Below are 15134 nucleotides of genomic sequence, written 5' to 3'. Positions count from 1 at the left end.
GGAGGCGGCTGGGCCCTGCGGTGCCTTCACTGCTCAGGAATGCGGCCGGACCTCGCGGTTTAACCCTCGGGGAGCCGGGCTGGGGGTCCCGGCTGGGCTGCCCCCCCCCCATGGCCCCATGGCCCATATCCCCATGTCCTATGTCCCCCCACCCCATATCTCCGCACCCCCTGTCCCCCCGCCTCAATTCCCATGGGACAGGAATCCATGAGGACCCTGGGGTGGGACACCATGGGGATACTGGGTGGGGTCCATGGGGATTTTGGGATGGGGGAACATGGGGACCCCAGGGTCAGACACCGTGGGGACCCCAGGGCTGGACACCATGGGGGGGGCCCCCAGCGCCTCCCTGCCATCCTCCCCTCTCCTCCTCCTCCTCCTCTTCCTCCTGCTGCTGCTGCTCCAGGCTCGATCAAACGGCCGCTGCAGCGCTGGCAGCAGAACAAAGGCAGCCGGGGGGCCGGGGGGGCCAGGGGGGGCCGGGCCCCCACCCCACGGGCCCTGCCTCACCGGGTCTGAGCAAACTCCGTGCTCCCTGTGGGACGGCAGCACTGCGGGCGCCTCGGCTGTGGAAGCTGGGGGGGGCCTGCAGGGAAACTGCACCCCTGCCCCCCCCCGCATGCAAACAGCCGTGTCTGTGCAAAGCACCCCCCCCCCCCCCCCCAAAGGTGCTGGTGCACGGGCATTTGCTTATGCAAAGGTGCGCGGGCCTGCAAGGCGCAGCCATGCAAAGGTGTGCTGCGGGGAGGCGTTCTGCTAAGGGGTGCGCTTGTGCAAAGGGGTGCGCTTGTGCAAGGGTGTGTGCTGGTACAAAGTTGTGTGCTTGTGCAAAGCTGCATGCTTGTGCAAAGTTGTACACTTTTGCAAAGCTCTGCGCTTGTATGAAGGTGTGTACTCGTGCAAAATGCACACTCATGCAAAGATGCCTGCTTGTGCAAGGCACATGTTCCTGCAGACGTGCCTACGCACAAGTGCAGCTTTTTACAGCAGGGAGTGTTTGTGCAGCGGGGAGTGCTCCGGCACAGCCGTGTGATTGTGAAGAAGTGTGTGCTCATGCACAGCGTGTACTCGTGCAAGGTGCATGTTCCTACAAACGTGCGCCTGTGCAAAAGTGCACGTTTTTGCAACAGGGAGTGTTTCTGCAGCAGCCGGTGCTCGTGCAGGGGTGCGTGCTCGTGCAAAGGAGCATGCTCACCTCCTGGAGCAGGGGGTGGCAGAATCCCACCCCAGCCCCCCCCCCCCCCCCCCCGGCACGCCCTGAAGCCCCCCGGGGATGTGCCCAGCTCCTCGCCCCACAGCCGGGGGGGGTGGGACCCCCTTTGTGGCCAGAGCACAGGGAGCCGATGCCCTGGCAGATAAGGGCTGGAATGCGGCGCCCGCCTGGGTGCAGCCCCAAATCAGCCCAGAGGGAGATAAGGGCCCGGCCAGGCGCTGGGGGAGGGGGCAGGGGGGTCGGGGGTCCCGCAGGGCTGGGAGGGCTCCCCTGCACCTGGAGGGAGAGGGGGTGGGCGGGGGGTGTCCCCAGGGTGTCCCTGGGGTGTCCCTGAGGTCTTCCTGGGGTGTCCCCAGGGTGCTCCTGGTGTCCCCAAGATGTACCTGGGGTGTCCCTGGGGGTGTCTGCGGGGTGTTCCTGGGGTGTCCCCAGGGTGTCCCCAGGGTTTCCCTGGGGTTTGTGCAGGGTGTCCCTGGTTGTGTCTATGGGGTCTCCCCGGGGTGTCCCCAAGGTGCCCCCGGGGTGTCCCCGGGGGGGTTGCAGCAGGGCTGGGGAGAGGCCGGGCAGGATTCCTGGAGCCGGTTGGGCCGGGCCACCACCGCCCCCCCCAGCCCGGAGCACCTGGGACCGTCCCCAGCTGGGGACCCGCACGGCCCCCGCCCAGGACCGGGGGACTCGGTGGCATGGGGGGGGAGGGGGGGGTGGCGTGGGGTTGGGAGGGGGTGTCCCCAAAATGTTAGGGGCGAGCTTCATCCCCAAGCCCTGGGTCCCCCAAAATGCAGGGGGCTGATCTGTCCCCATGCCCTGAGACCCCCAAAATGCAGGGGGCTGACCCCATTCCTCTGCCCTGGGTCCCCCAAAATACACAGGGCTGAGCCTCCTCCCTGTGCCCTGAGTCCCCCAAAATTCAGGGGGCTGAGCCCTGTCCCTATGTCCTGGGTCCCCCGAAATTCACAGGCTGAGCTCCCTCCCTGTGCCACGTGTCCCCCTAAATGCAGGGGACCGAGCCCTGTCCCTGCCCCCTGGGTCCCCCAAAACTCACGAGGCTGACCCCATTCCTCTGCCCTCGTTCCCCACGGGTGCCTGGGACCAAGCCCCGTCCCTGTGCCACGACCCCCCCCAAACTCCCAGGACCTCCCCCTCCCCCCCCAGCCCCAGTCCCTTGGCAGGACCCAAAGCGGCTGCAGGATCCGGCCCCACCTTCCCGGGCCCCAGCGGGGCGATGCCGGCGGCGGGGCCACCCCTTCCCTCACCCGCCTATAAATCACGCCCGGCCGCTCGCCCGCCCGTCTGTCTGTCGGTCCGTCCGTTCGTCGGTCTGTCCGTCCGTCCTTCCACCCGTCCATCCGTCCATACGCCCAGCACCATGAGCTACTCCCGCAGCACCGTCTACTCCAGCTCGTCCCGCTCGGGTGGCAGCCGGCGCCTCGCGCCCCTGAGCAGCGCCGCCAGCGTCTACGCGGGGGCCGGGGGCTCGGGGTCCCGCATCTCCATCACCCGCAGCAGCAGCCTGGGCAGCGGCTTTGGGGCCGGCTACGGGGCCGGCTATGGGGCTAGCTATGGGAGCAGCTATGGGGGCAGCTACGGGGGTGGTTACGGGGGCAGTTACGGAGGCAGCCTGCTGCTGTCGGGCTCCGGCGTGGTGCAGAACGAGAAGGAGACGATGCAGGACCTCAACGAGCGCCTGGCCACCTACCTGGACAAGGTGCGGAGCCTGGAGCAGGAGAACCGGCGGCTGGAGGTGCAGATCCGCGAGCACCTGGCCAAGAAGGGGCCCAGCACCCACGACTGGAGCCACTACTGGGAGGTGATCGAGGACCTGCGCGGCAAGGTGGGTCCGGCACGGGACCGGCAGAGCTGGCACCGCAGCCCCAGGGCGCTGCCAGCCTCCCGCAGGCGCTGCCAGCCCCAGGTTAAGCATTAACCTCAGCGGCCGCGGGGCCGGGCGGACTTTGCACCCGGGGCTGGCGGCGGGTGGGAGCGGCCCCCGCTGCGGGGGACAGCGGGGGACACCGCATGGGGCAGCGCACGGGGACACCGTGGAGGGGTGTCGGGGGGCAGTGCGTGGGACACCATTTGGGGACACTGGGAGGCACCATATGGGGACACTGGGGGTCCCCACATGGGGACAATGGGGGGCACACATAGGGACATTGGGGGACACTGCATGGGGACGCCCCATGGGGATACTGGGGGACACCGCACCCCCGGCTGCGGGACCAGGTGAGGGGACATGACCAAGGCCATGGGTGTCGGGGGGCTGACTGGGGGGGTTAATTAACACACCCCTCATTAAGCAAACAAACCCCGCGGCTAGCGCTGCCCCACCCACCCCTCATGTCCGCCCCCCCCAGCACAGCGGTGCCGCGGTTTTGGCATGGCTTCGGCCCAAGGTCACACAAGGACGGGAAGGGGACCGGTCCCCAGGGTGCCCAGTGCCAGCCGGCCCCACCCAGGGGACCTGGCTCTTGTCCCCCCCATGCCCCCCCCCCCGGCATTTCCGGGGTGTGGCACCTGCCCAGGGAAGGCGGAGGCCCCGGGGGGGCCGCAGGGGGGTCCCCGCACGCCTTGACGTCCCCATCCCCGCAGATCTTCGACAGCACGGTGGAGAACGCCCGCACCGTGCTGCAGATCGACAACGCCCGGCTGGCGGCCGACGACTTCAGGGTCAAGTGAGAGCAGGGCAGGACGGTGGAAGGGGAACAAGGGGGGACACTGGGGACAATGAAGACAAAGGGGACAAGGGGAACAATGGGGACAGGGGTGGGGTTGCGATGGGATGGGGATGGGGACATGGACAGGGATGGAGGAGGGGATAAGATCAGGGACAAGGACAGGGACAGGATGGGGATGGGGACAAAACTGGGAATGGAAAGGACAAGATGGGGACAAGGACAGAGATGGGGATGGGGATGGGGACAGGGTGAGAACGGGAACGGGGACAGGGTTGGGATGGGGACGGGATGGAATGGAGATGGGGACAGGGTTGGGGATGGGATGGGATGGGGATGGAATGGGGACAAGGACAGGGACAGGGATAGGGCCGAGAAGGAATGGGGACAAGGACAGGATGGAGACAGGGATGAGACAGGGACATGGATGGGAATGGGATGGGATGGGATGGGACAAGGATAGGAATGGGGATGGGGATGGACAAGGACGGGTCCGAGCAGTGGGGCCGGGGCTGGGACGAGGCCGGGGCTGCAGCGGGGCTGGTCCAGGGCAAGGGGCGGTGTGGGGCCGGGGGGCACCAGTGGGGCTGGGCTGGGGCCACACCTGGGGACACGCTGTGGCTGCAGGTACGAGGCAGAGCTGGCCATCCGCATGTCGGTGGAGAGCGACATCGCGGGGCTGCGCAAGGTCATCGACGACACCAACATGGCCCGGCTGCAGCTGGAGGGCGAGATCGAGGCGCTCAAGGAGGAGCTCATCTTCATGAGGAAGAACCACGAGGAGGTGGGAAGGGGCCCAGGGGGACGGGGGATGCGGGGGGAACCCACTCTGACCCCCCCTTTCCCCCCCAGGAGGTGAGGAGCCTGCAGGCGCAGGTCTCCGGCTCGGGGCTGACGGTGGAGGTGGACGCCCCCAAGGCTCAGGACCTGGGCAAGGTCCTGGCTGAGATCCGGGCGCAGTACGACGCCCTGGCCCAGAAGAACCTGGAGGAGCTGGAGAAGCAGTGGGGGCAGCAGGTGAGGGCCCCCCCGGGACATGGGGGGGGTGGGGGGTGCACGATGGGGAGCCCCCAGTGGTCCCCCAGCAGCACTGGTGCCGGTCTGGTGCTGGGGACCTTCCCCCCAGGGACGTCCTCACCCATGGGGGGGGCTCATGCAATGCTGGGGGGGGAACCTCACTGATCCTGGGAGTCCCTGACCCACGCAGGACCCCAGCCCCACCAAGGGGACCCTCTCTAAGGGGGAGTCCCGCTGCGAGGCTGGGGACACCCCTGGGAGAGCCGTGTGGGACCCCCACTCCTGGGCTCCATTCATGGCTGTGCCCCACCCGGTGACCTCCAAAACCACTCCCATCCCCACCCCCACCCCCTTGCCCCCCCAGATCTCCGAGAGCACCATTGAGATCACGCAGAGCAGCAAGGAGGTGGACACAGCCCGCAGCACCGTGGTGGACCTCCGCCGCTCAGCGCAGACGCTGGAGATCGACCTGGAGTCGCTCCGCAACCAGGTGCCAACCCCAGAGCCCCCCCTTTCTCCCCTCCCCACATCCCGCAGCCCCCCACGTGGGTGGGGGTCTCGGGAGGACGTGGGTGCTGAGCTGTGGTGCTGGGGGCGCAGAACGGAGCCCTGGAGGGCAGCCTGCGGGAGGTGGAGAGCCGCTACGCGCTGCAGATGGAGCAGCTCAACGGCCTCATCCTGCGCGCCGAGGCGGAGCTGGCGCAGGCGCGCGGGGAGCTGCAGCGCCAGGCCGACGAGTACCAGGCGCTGCTCAACGTCAAGAGCAAGCTGGAGGCCGAGATCGCGACCTACCGGCAGCTGCTGGACGGCGGCGAGCAGCTCAGGTACGGGGCGGGGGGGTGCGGGGTGCTGGGAGGGTGGAGGGGGCTCGGTTGGGTTGGGGTTAAGGTGAGGGTTAGGTTGGTGTTGGGGTTGCGTTGGGGTTGGGTTGGGTTGAGTTGGGGTTAAGTTTAGGTTTAGGGTTAGGATTGGGGTTGGGGTAGGATTGGGTTGGGTTGGGGTTGGGTTGGATTGGGGTTAAGGTTAGGTTTAGGGTTAGGATTGGGGTTGAGGTTGGGGTTGCGGTTGGGGGCTTGGGGTTAGGGTTGGGTTGGGTCACGTTGGGATTGTGTTGGGGTTGGGTTGGAGTGGGATTGGGTTGGGGTTAAGGTTAGGTTTACGGTTAGGTTGGGTTGGATTGGGTTTGATTGGGTTGGGGTAGGATTGGGTTGGGGTTGGATTGGGTTGGGGTTGGATTTACAGTTAGGGTTAGGGTAGGGTTGGGGTTGGGGTTGGGGTTGGGGTTGGGTTTGGGGTTGGAGTTAGGGTTGGGGTTGGGGTTAGGGTTAGGATTGGATTGGGGTTGGGTTGGGGTTAGGATCTGGGTCAGGCTGGGTTTAGGATTAGGGTTAGGATTAGGGTTAGGTATAGGGTTTGGATTAGGGTTGGGCGGAGCTGCCTCGGGGTCAGGATTAGGACCAGGACCCAGGTCAGGCTCATGGCCGTGCAGTCCCAGCTCCCTCCCTGTGGGCGGCAGCACCCCACCCATGGGACGCTGAGGGGGGGGACGGGGACCCTCCCTGTCCCTGACCCCCCCCCCCGCAGCCTGCAGGATGCGCTGGACAAGGAGAGCAGCAGCAGCACGGTGCGGAGCTCACAGCGCATGCTGGACGGCAAGGTGGTGACCGAGACCAAGGAGGTCAAGGTCAGGGTCCTCTGAGGGGGCCCTGCCCCCCCTGGCAGTGGAGGGGGGTCCCTGCGCCCCCCCCACCCCCCAGCCTCGACAACCCCCCTGCAATAAAGCAGCAAATCCCCCCGGGGGGGTCAACTCCGTGTCTGCTCCTGATTGGCGGGGGGGGGGGCTTCGGGAGGGAAACTGAGGCGGGGGGGGGGCGGATGGGGGGGGACAGACGGACGGATGGGGGGTGGACGGACGGACAGACGGATGGGTGGGGGGAGAACTGGCAGGATGGACGGACGGACAGACGGACGGATTGGGGGACAGACTGGCGGAGGGGTGGGGGGGTGGACAGACGGACCGATGAGTGGACGGACAGACAGAAGGGTGGGCGGGCAGCTGGGTGGGTGCACGGACGGACGGACGGACGGGTGGGCTGGGGGCAGGGCCAGAGGGTGGGGGGTGGACGGACGGACGGGCGGGAGGGACGGACGGACGGACGGGAGCACACAGGGGTGCAGGTGTGCATTGCACGAGGCTCAGCAGCACACGGAGGTGCAGGCGTGCGTTGCGCCAGCGCCGTCAGCGCCTGGGGAAGGCGTGAGCGCGCCCTGCACGAGGCCTGGCAGTGCACAGCGTGTGGTGGTGCACGGGGGGCAGCCGAGCGTTGCACAAGAGCCAGCTGCGCACGGGGAGGTGCTGGTGCGCTGCACGCGGGGGGAAGGTGAATCGCACAGGAAGGCGGTGGGGCACTGCCCGTGGGCCAGCCGTGCGTGGGGAGGGGATGATGATGATGCGCTGCGCGCCACGGTGCCGGTGCACGGCACAGGAGGTGCCGGTGCGTTGCGCGTGCGGTCACGGTGCCTCGCACGCCGCGCAGCCGCCGCGCACCCCGGTACCGGCGCCCTCCCCCTCCCCTTTCCCCCCTCCCCCTCCCCCCCCCCGGCCGTGCCCGCCCCTCTCCCCTTCCCGCGCGGGCGGCGACGCCAACCGCAGAATTCAACGGCCCCGCCCCCCCGCCGGGTCCCGCCCCGAGCCCCGAGCCCCGCCCCTCCCGCCAGGCCCCGCCCCCGCCAGGCCCCGCCCCGAGCCCCGCCCCCCGCCGCCGCCGCGGGGGCGTGGCGGCGCTGTCCACGTGACGGCGCCATCCGGGCCCTTTGCCTTCCCCGTCCCAAGATGGCGGCCTCAGGTGAGCGCGGCGCGGCCGCCGCGGGCTCGGCGGGGGGGGGGGAGGCGGGGCCGCGGCCGCCCCCGGGACGCGGCGGCACCGGCGGGGGGCGGCGGGGAGCGGGGGGGGGGCCGGGGCCGGGGGCTGGGGGCGGGGGGTCTCGGGGGGGGGGGAGCGGCGCGAGCCGGGCCCCCCGCCCCTCCCCCGCCGCTCCCCTCAGCGCCCCCCCCCAACGGGGAGCGGGGGGGGAGGGGGGGGCGCTGAGGGGAGCGGGGGGGGGGAGGGGGCCTGCGGGCGGCGCAGTGCGCAGGCGCGGCCGGCAGGGGCGGGGCGGGGCGGGGGGGGGCCACGTGGGGCGCGGCGCGCACGCGGCTGGGGGGGGGGAGCGGCCCCGGCGGGTGTGCGAGGCAGCAGCCCCTCCCCCCTCGTGTGCCAGGCACCGGCCCCCCCCGGGTGTGCCAGGCACCGGCCCCCCCCGCTGCAGGGCGCCAATCCCCCCGCTTGTGCAATGCACCAACCCTGGCGTGCAATGCACCATCACCCCTGCGCGTGGCTGCTCTGCGTGCGCTGCATCACGCTCCCCGCCCCGTGCAGCGCACCATCGCCCTAACACCCCCGTGCAATGCACCACCAGCCCCCCCCGTGTGCAGCTGGTCTGTGTGTAAGGCGTCAACCTCCCCCCCCCCGCCCCGTGCAGTGCACCCCCACCCCCTCCTTGTGCAAGGCACCATCGGCTCCCCGTGCACAGCTGATGTGCGTGCAGGGCACCGTCACCCCTCCTTGTGCAAGGCACAGTTGCCTCTCCGTGCGGGGCTGGCCCTTGTGCAATGCACCATCAGCTCCCTGCGTGCAGTGCACCACCACCCCCCCGTGGGCCATGCAGCACCCCCCCCATGCAGTGCACCACCCCGCCGTGCAATGCACCACCACCCTTGCACCAACGACCCCCACCCGATCGCCGCTCAGAGCTGTGGGACATGCCCCTGGACCCCCCCCTAGAGTCCCCCGGACCCCCCCAGAGCCCCTCCAGGACGCCCCCCTGCCCCCCCTTTGCCCCAGAACCACCCCTGTAACCCCCAAAGACACCCCCCCGTGCTGCAGGCCCCCCCTGTAACCCCCAGAGCCCCCCCCTCACCCCAGAACCCCCCCCTGTAATCCCCACCCCCCCCAAGTCCCCTCACCCCAGGCCCCCCCCACCCCTCGTGGCGCGGCAGGGCCCCCCCACAGCGCCCCCTGACGTGCCCCCCCGCGGCCCCCCCAGCAGCCAAGAAGAAGAACAAGAAGGGCAAGACCCTGACCCTCACCGACTTCCTGGCCGAGGACGGCGGCGGCGGGGGGGGGGCCCACCTACATCCCCAAACCCGTCAGCTGGGCCGACGAGACCGACGACCTGGAGGGGGACGGTATGGTGTTGAGGCACCGGGGGCAAATGGGCATGGGAGCAAGTGGGCAAGGGGCCGCTGGGTTAAGTGGCCACTGGGCTAAATGGTTAAAAGGCCACTGGGCCAAATGGCTGCTGGGCCAAATGGCCACTGGGCCAAATGGTTAAGTGGCCACTGGGCTGAATGGTTAAATGGCCATGGGGCTAAAGAGCTAAAAGATCACTGGGCCAACTGGCTGCTGGGTTAACTGACCACTGGGCTAACTGGCTAAATAGCTACTGGGCTAACTGGCCAACTGGCTGCTGGGGTCAATGGCTACTGGGCTAAATGTTTAAAAGGCTGCTGGGCCAAATGGCCAGTGAGCTAAATGGCCAGATGGCTACTGGGTTAAATGGTTAAATGGCCACTGGGCTACATGGCCAGCTGGCTGTTGGAATCCATGGCACTGGGCTAAATGGTTGAACAGGCACTGGGCCAAATGGCCACTGGGCTAAAGAGATAAATGGCCACTGGGCTCAGTGGCCAGGTGAGTGCTGGGTTAAATGGCCACTGGGCTAAATGGCTACTGAGCCAAATGGCTGCTGGGCTAAGTGGCCAAGCGGCCACTGGGCCAAATGGTTATTGAGCCATCCGGCTGCTGGGTTAAATGCCCCCTGGGCTAAGCGATCGGACGGCCACTGGGCCAGTTGGCCACCGGTCCAGGTGGCCAAGCCCCAGATGCTGTGGGCTCTGCCCCGGGCGCCCCCCCAGCGTCGCGGGGCCGTCCTGAGCACTGTTCATGCGCGCAGTGTCCACAGCGTGGCACAGCAACGAGGACGACGTGTACCGGGCGCCCCCCATCGACCGCTCCATCCTGCCCACCGCCCCCCGCGCCGCGCGGGAGCCCAACATCGACAGGAGCCGCCTGCCCAAGTGCCCCCCGTACACGGCCTTCCTGGGCAACCTGCCCTACGACGTGACCGAGGAGTCCATCAAGGACTTCTTCCGAGGCCTCAACGTGAGTGGCGGGGGCGCGGAGCCAGGCAGGGCCCCGCGCGGGTCCTCGTCGGGTTTTGTGGTGGGGTTGTGATGCAGAAGGGGCCTTAGGGACAGGGCGGTGGCTGGAGAAGGGTGGTGAGGCCAAGGGCTGGGATTGGGATTGAGATTGGGGATGGGGATAGGGGATGGGGATGGGGACGGGATGGGGTGGGGATGGGGACGGGATGGGGTGGGGATGCTCCTGGTTCCCAGTAAAGGCAGGGAGATGGTAGGCAGACAGCCTGGACAGGGGAAAACATGGTTCATTACCAAAAAATTTGATTTGGGTCACAAGGAAGATGGGGAAACGCCTCCCAGCCTGCTCAGGGCTCGGGTTGGTGCCGCTGCCCGGGGCTCTCCTGGTGGCCATGGCTCCTGGCCCCACGAGCACCAGGGTGGATGTGGGGTAGGCAACACACTGAGCTTGTGCCTGCGCCCCAGCAAGCCTCCAAAAACCTCCAGAAGTTCCCAGAATCGTCCAGAAGTCCCCAAAAGCCTTGGCACGGCCTCTGGTGGTCCCCGGGGTTTGCCCCCCCTGGCAGCGCGGGTCGCCGCCTCACCGCCAGCTCTGTCCCCTCTCCCCCGCAGATCAGCGCCGTGCGCCTGCCGCGGGAGCCGACCAACCCCGAGAGGTTGAAAGGGTTTGGCTACGCCGAGTTCGAGGACATCGACTCCTTGTTCCAGGCGCTGAGCCTCAATGAAGAGGTGAGTGCAGCCCCCAGGGGCCCCCCACGTCAGGCGCCTTCCTGCGCAGCCCTGGGGGCTGAAGGCGCCTTACGGAGCCTCGTGTTGTAGAGTGCGTGTTAAAAAGAGGCTCAAGTGGGGAAAAAAATGTTGGGTTTGGGGGCTTTTGGAGATCCCCTGCGGCGTGAAATCCCCTGGAGCTCGGGCACCGGCCCGGCCCCGTATCTGCGCCATGGGGGTGCGGGGCTGACGGCCCGCCCGTCTGCAGTCCCTAGGGAACAGAAGGATACGCGTGGACGTCGCTGATCAGGCTCAGGATAAAGGTGGGACCCGGACCCCCTCCTCTGCTCCATCCCTGCTCCCCCCGACGGCTCCGGGGGCTGCAGTGGGGCCGGGGCGGCGCTCTGCACCCTCAGCACCCTCTGCCTCGGGGTGTTCCTTTATCGCGGGGCCCCCCCAGACGTCCCTATCATGCTGCCCCAGGCTGCGCTGGCTCAGGGCCCCCTTCCCTTCACACCCCCCCCCCCAGATCGCGACGACCGCTGCTTCGGCAGGGACCGGGACCGCTTCCGCGACTCGGAGAGGTTTGAGAGCGACTGGAGGGCCCGGCCCGCCGCCACCGACAGCTTCGACGACTACCCGCCACGCCGGGGCGACGACAGCTTCGGCGACAGTGAGTGGGGCAAGGGGGGGCTCAAGGGGAGGCAGGCCCCCTGCCGGGGCGGTGGGAGCAGCGCTGGGGCTCTGCACAGCACCACGGGCTGCGTCTTGCCCATGGGGTCATCCCTCGGGAGCCATGGCCTGCTGCGCCACTCCCCCAGTGCCTCGACACCCTTGCGGTGTGCTCAGGCACTCGTGGAGCAGTTGCTCGGGTCCAGTCCCCCGTCTGATTTCTCAGGGTGCCAATTTTCCTCGGTTTTCCCCTCAAATCCCCCGCTCACGCCCTGCCCCGCTCCCCCCGCCGCAGGGTATCGGGATCGCTACGATGATCGGTATCGCGACGGCCCGCGCAGGGACATGGACCGCGGCTTCGGGGGCCGGGACCGCTACGATGACCGCAGCAGGGATTACGACCGAGGTAGGGCAGGGCAGGGCAGGGCGAGGCGTGCTGGGGGCAGCAGGGGGTGGGCCCGGGGGGCTTCGGCACCGTGCCCCTGCTGCAGCCGCTGCCCCGCGAGCAGCGTTGGGCCCTGGCGGGCGGGTGTCCGTCCCTATTTGGGGCCCGGTCCCTCTCTCGGGGGTGCTCCCCTGCAGGGAGGACCCACAGGGTGTTTCCCCACCCGCCCCCAGGCTACGACTCGCGGATAGGCAGCGGCAGGAGGGCCTTCGGCAGCGGCTACCGCCGGGACGACGACTACCGGGGCGGCAGCGACCGCTACGACGACCGCTACGACCGCCGCGACGACCGCATGGACAGGTGGAACTCGCGGGACGATTACGGCCGCGACGACTTCCGCCGCGACGACCGAGGTAGCGGCCGTGGGGGGAGCGCTGGGGGGGGGGCGCGGCGTCTGGGTTCCCCCCCCAGAACCCGCTCAGCACCCGCGGGGTTCCGCCAGGTCCCACCCAGCGGCCGAAGCTGAACCTGAAGCCGCGCAGCGCGCCCAAGGAGGAGGAGGCGTCGGTGGCCCCCGCGCCGCAGTCCAGCCGGGCGGCCTCCATCTTCGGGGGGGCCAAGCCGGTGGACACGGCCGCCCGCGAGCGCGAGGTGGAGGAGCGGCTGCAGAAGGAGCAGGAGAAGCTGCAGCGGCAGCTGGAGGACGACAAGCGGATAGACAGGCGGCCCCGGGAGAGGTGCGGTGTCATCGGTGGGGGCGCGAAGCCCGGGGGGGGGGGGCGCTGCCGGGCTGCCCCCGCTCACCCCCCCCTGCCCCAGGCACCCCAGCTGGCGCAGCGAGGAGAACCAGAACCAGGAGCGGTCGCGGACGGGGAGCGAGTCCTCGCAGAGCGGCCCCCCCGGCCCCACCGCAGGCACCGGCCCCACGGGCAGGAGTAGGTAGCGGGACGGTGTGGGTCACATGACCCCCCCGGGACAGTGCCGTGTCCCCCCCGGGACGGCAGTGTGACCCCTCCGGCCCCGTCCCCTCGCAGCCACGCGGCGGAGGGAGAGCGAGAAGTCCCTGGAGAACGAGCCGCTCGCCAGGGAGGACGAGGCGCCCTCGCCCCCCGCCCGGCCCCAGGAGGAGAAGCAGCCCCTCAAGGCCATGCCCGCGCCCCCCCCGAAGGAGAACGCCTGGGTGAAGCGCAGCGCCAACCCCCCTGCACGCCCCCCCAGCTCGGATTCAGAGCAGCACTCCCCCCCTAGGTGGGTGAGCCTCAAAACGCCCCCCAAACTCCCGGTTCCTGGGAGCGGCGGAGGTCCCGGCACAGCCCCGGGGGATCGTGTACCCCCCCGGCTGGTGGTGGTGCCCCCCCCCGAGGTGCTGACGGTTGCATTCTGCCCCCCCAGCAGCAGCCAGACGGCGCCCGGCCTGCCCCTGGAGGATGGCGTGGCCCCAAGGAGCGCCCCTAGGAAAGGTGAGGCTGGGGGGGGCAGCACCACGCCCCCCCAGCAGAGCGCCGGGATCTGTCCCCTCGCTGGGATGGGGCCCGGGGCCCTGCGGGGGGGGGGCAGCCCTGCAGAGGGCTGGTGGCGAGACCCCGCGGCCCCCCCTGCCCCAGGAGACGAGAGCAAGGCGGACGGCGCCCGGGAGAGCGGCCCCAAGGCGCGGAGCGGCAGCTCTGGCCGCGGTCCAGGAGACACCGAGCGGTGCGTGCCCAGTAGTGCTGAGCGCGGGGGGACAGGGATGGGGACCCCCCGAGCCCGGCGTCCCCCCCCTGAGCCCGGCATCCCCTGGGTGTTGCAGGAAGGAGAGCAGGAAGGATCACGACGTGAGACCTGCGCCTGAGCCAAAGAAACTCGACGAGAGCCCGGCCTCCGTAAGCACCCTGCCTGTGGGGGGAGGCCGGCCTCCTTGGGGAGGGGGTTCCCTGCTCCTCGGGGGGGTCCCAGGGGTGCTGAGCCCCCCGGTGACGCGGTGCCCGCCCCGCTGCCTCCCTGCCAGCAGTTCAGCCACGCCAGCAAGTACGCGGCGCTGTCAGTGGACGGTGAGGATGACGGCGAGGACGAGGAGAGCGCCGAATGAGAGCCTCGCGCCGCCCCCCGTGCCCCCCGGGGAGCCAAAGCAAACCTGTCCCCAGCAGGCCCAAATAAATCCTGAAACTCAGCGCCTCCGGAGACCCTTCTTAAACTTCTTACCGCAGGAAAAAACACAAAACACACACAAAAAAAAACGTGCCCGCAAAGTACAAAAGAGAGGAAAACACAAAAAAAAAAGGACGCCGCGCTCCGTGCGCGCTGCTGCAGCCTCCGCCGGCCCCAGGAGCCTCCGCGGGCCTCGCAGGGCCGAGCTCAGCACCCGGAGCCTCAGGTAGGGCTGCGCCCCGCGGGCTGCAGGCAGGGGGCTCGCAGACCCCGGCCCCCACCCACGGAGGGGCTTCGGAGCCCGGGCCCGCAGCCCTGGGACCATGTCCCGGCCTCCGGAGGCTGGCGCCGGGCCTCCCCCAGCCCCCCCCCGCCTGCCCCAAAGCAGCCCCAAAATCCTCGGGTTTGAGCCCGGTTTGGGGAGGGGGCGCCTGGGGGGCAGCGTGCCCGCCGCAGGCTCCGGGGGAGGCCCCGCAGCTGCCTTTTACTTGGCCCCCCTTGGGCCGGGGCTTTGGGGGGGTTGGGGGGGTTTGGGGTTGGTTTTTTTGTTGTTTCCTCCAATAAAGCTGATCTTGAACATCCCCTCGAGCGGCCAGCTCTGTGCGAGTCCTCGCTGCTCCGGGGCTGCCTTCATCCCCCTCCTCATCGTCATCCTCATCCTCCTCCCCAGCCCCACAGCCTCCACTAAGCAGCTCCTGGAGGCCTCCTGCTTGGCCTCTTGGCCAGCCTCCACCTCATCTTCTTCCCTCTTCCTCTTCTTCCTCTTCTTCTTCCCTCCTCCTCCTTCCTCTTCTTTCTTCTCTTCCTCTTCCCTCCCAGCCTCCCCTCCTCAGCAGCTCCTGGTGGTCCTTTGGTCAGCCTCTTCCTCCTCTTAATCCTCCTTCGTCCTCTTCCTCTTTTTCCTCTTCATCCTCCTTCGTCCTCCTCTTCCTCATCCTCCTCTTCTTCCTCCTCCTCTTCCTCCTCCCCCCAAGCCTCCCCTCCTCAACAGCTCCTGGAGGCCTCCTGGTTGTCCTCTGGTCATCCTCCTCTTCCTCCTCTTCCTCCCCCCCAGCAGCTCCTGGCAGCCTCCTGCTCGTCCCTTGGCCAGCCTCCTCTTCCTCTTCCTCCTCCTCCTCTTCCATTTCCTCCCCCTCCCTG

General features: G+C 68.9%; 2 protein-coding genes across 2 annotated transcripts; both read left to right on the top strand.

Moving 5' to 3' along the window:
- Positions 1-2420: 2420 nt before the first annotated feature.
- On the top strand, positions 2421-6709 carry KRT18 (keratin 18). Its single transcript, XM_080570671.1, has 7 exons — positions 2421-3044; positions 3803-3885; positions 4513-4669; positions 4738-4902; positions 5267-5392; positions 5503-5726; positions 6487-6709. Exons 1-7 carry the CDS (start codon positions 2436-2438, stop codon positions 6599-6601), a joined length of 1479 nt encoding a protein of 492 aa, XP_080426797.1. The 5' UTR covers positions 2421-2435; the 3' UTR covers positions 6602-6709.
- Positions 6710-7718: 1009 nt separating this feature from the next.
- Positions 7719-14021, top strand: EIF4B (eukaryotic translation initiation factor 4B). The gene is given in 16 exon segments (XM_080570594.1): positions 7719-7748; positions 8989-9056; positions 9058-9130; positions 9898-10106; positions 10715-10831; positions 11079-11133; positions 11340-11483; positions 11778-11888; positions 12101-12280; positions 12370-12604; positions 12687-12802; positions 12902-13115; positions 13260-13327; positions 13472-13559; positions 13657-13729; positions 13855-14021. Coding segments are annotated over 16 exon segments (1845 nt in total). The 5' UTR covers positions 7719-7735; the 3' UTR covers positions 13936-14021.
- Positions 14022-15134: the final 1113 nt, after the last annotated feature.

The sequence above is a fragment of the Anser brachyrhynchus genome (assembly GCF_964034855.1).
Source record: "Anser brachyrhynchus genome assembly, chromosome: 29".
Classification (NCBI taxonomy): Eukaryota; Metazoa; Chordata; class Aves; order Anseriformes; family Anatidae; genus Anser; species Anser brachyrhynchus.
The sequence above is the reverse complement of the archived record's forward strand: the minus strand, read 5'-3'. Positions and strand labels throughout refer to the sequence as shown.

Bases quoted from the DNA above. Each gene is read 5' to 3' on its own strand.
- KRT18 (XM_080570671.1), top strand. From the start codon at position 2,436: ATGCCGGCGGCGGGGCCACCCCTTCCCTCACCCGCCTATAAATCACGC. The intron at 5,393-5,502 runs GTGCCAACCCCA...CTGGGGGCGCAG, and splicing joins TGGAGTCGCTCCGCAACCAG to AACGGAGCCCTGGAGGGCAG. The intron at 5,727-6,486 runs GTACGGGGCGGG...CCCCCCCCGCAG, and splicing joins GACGGCGGCGAGCAGCTCAG to CCTGCAGGATGCGCTGGACA.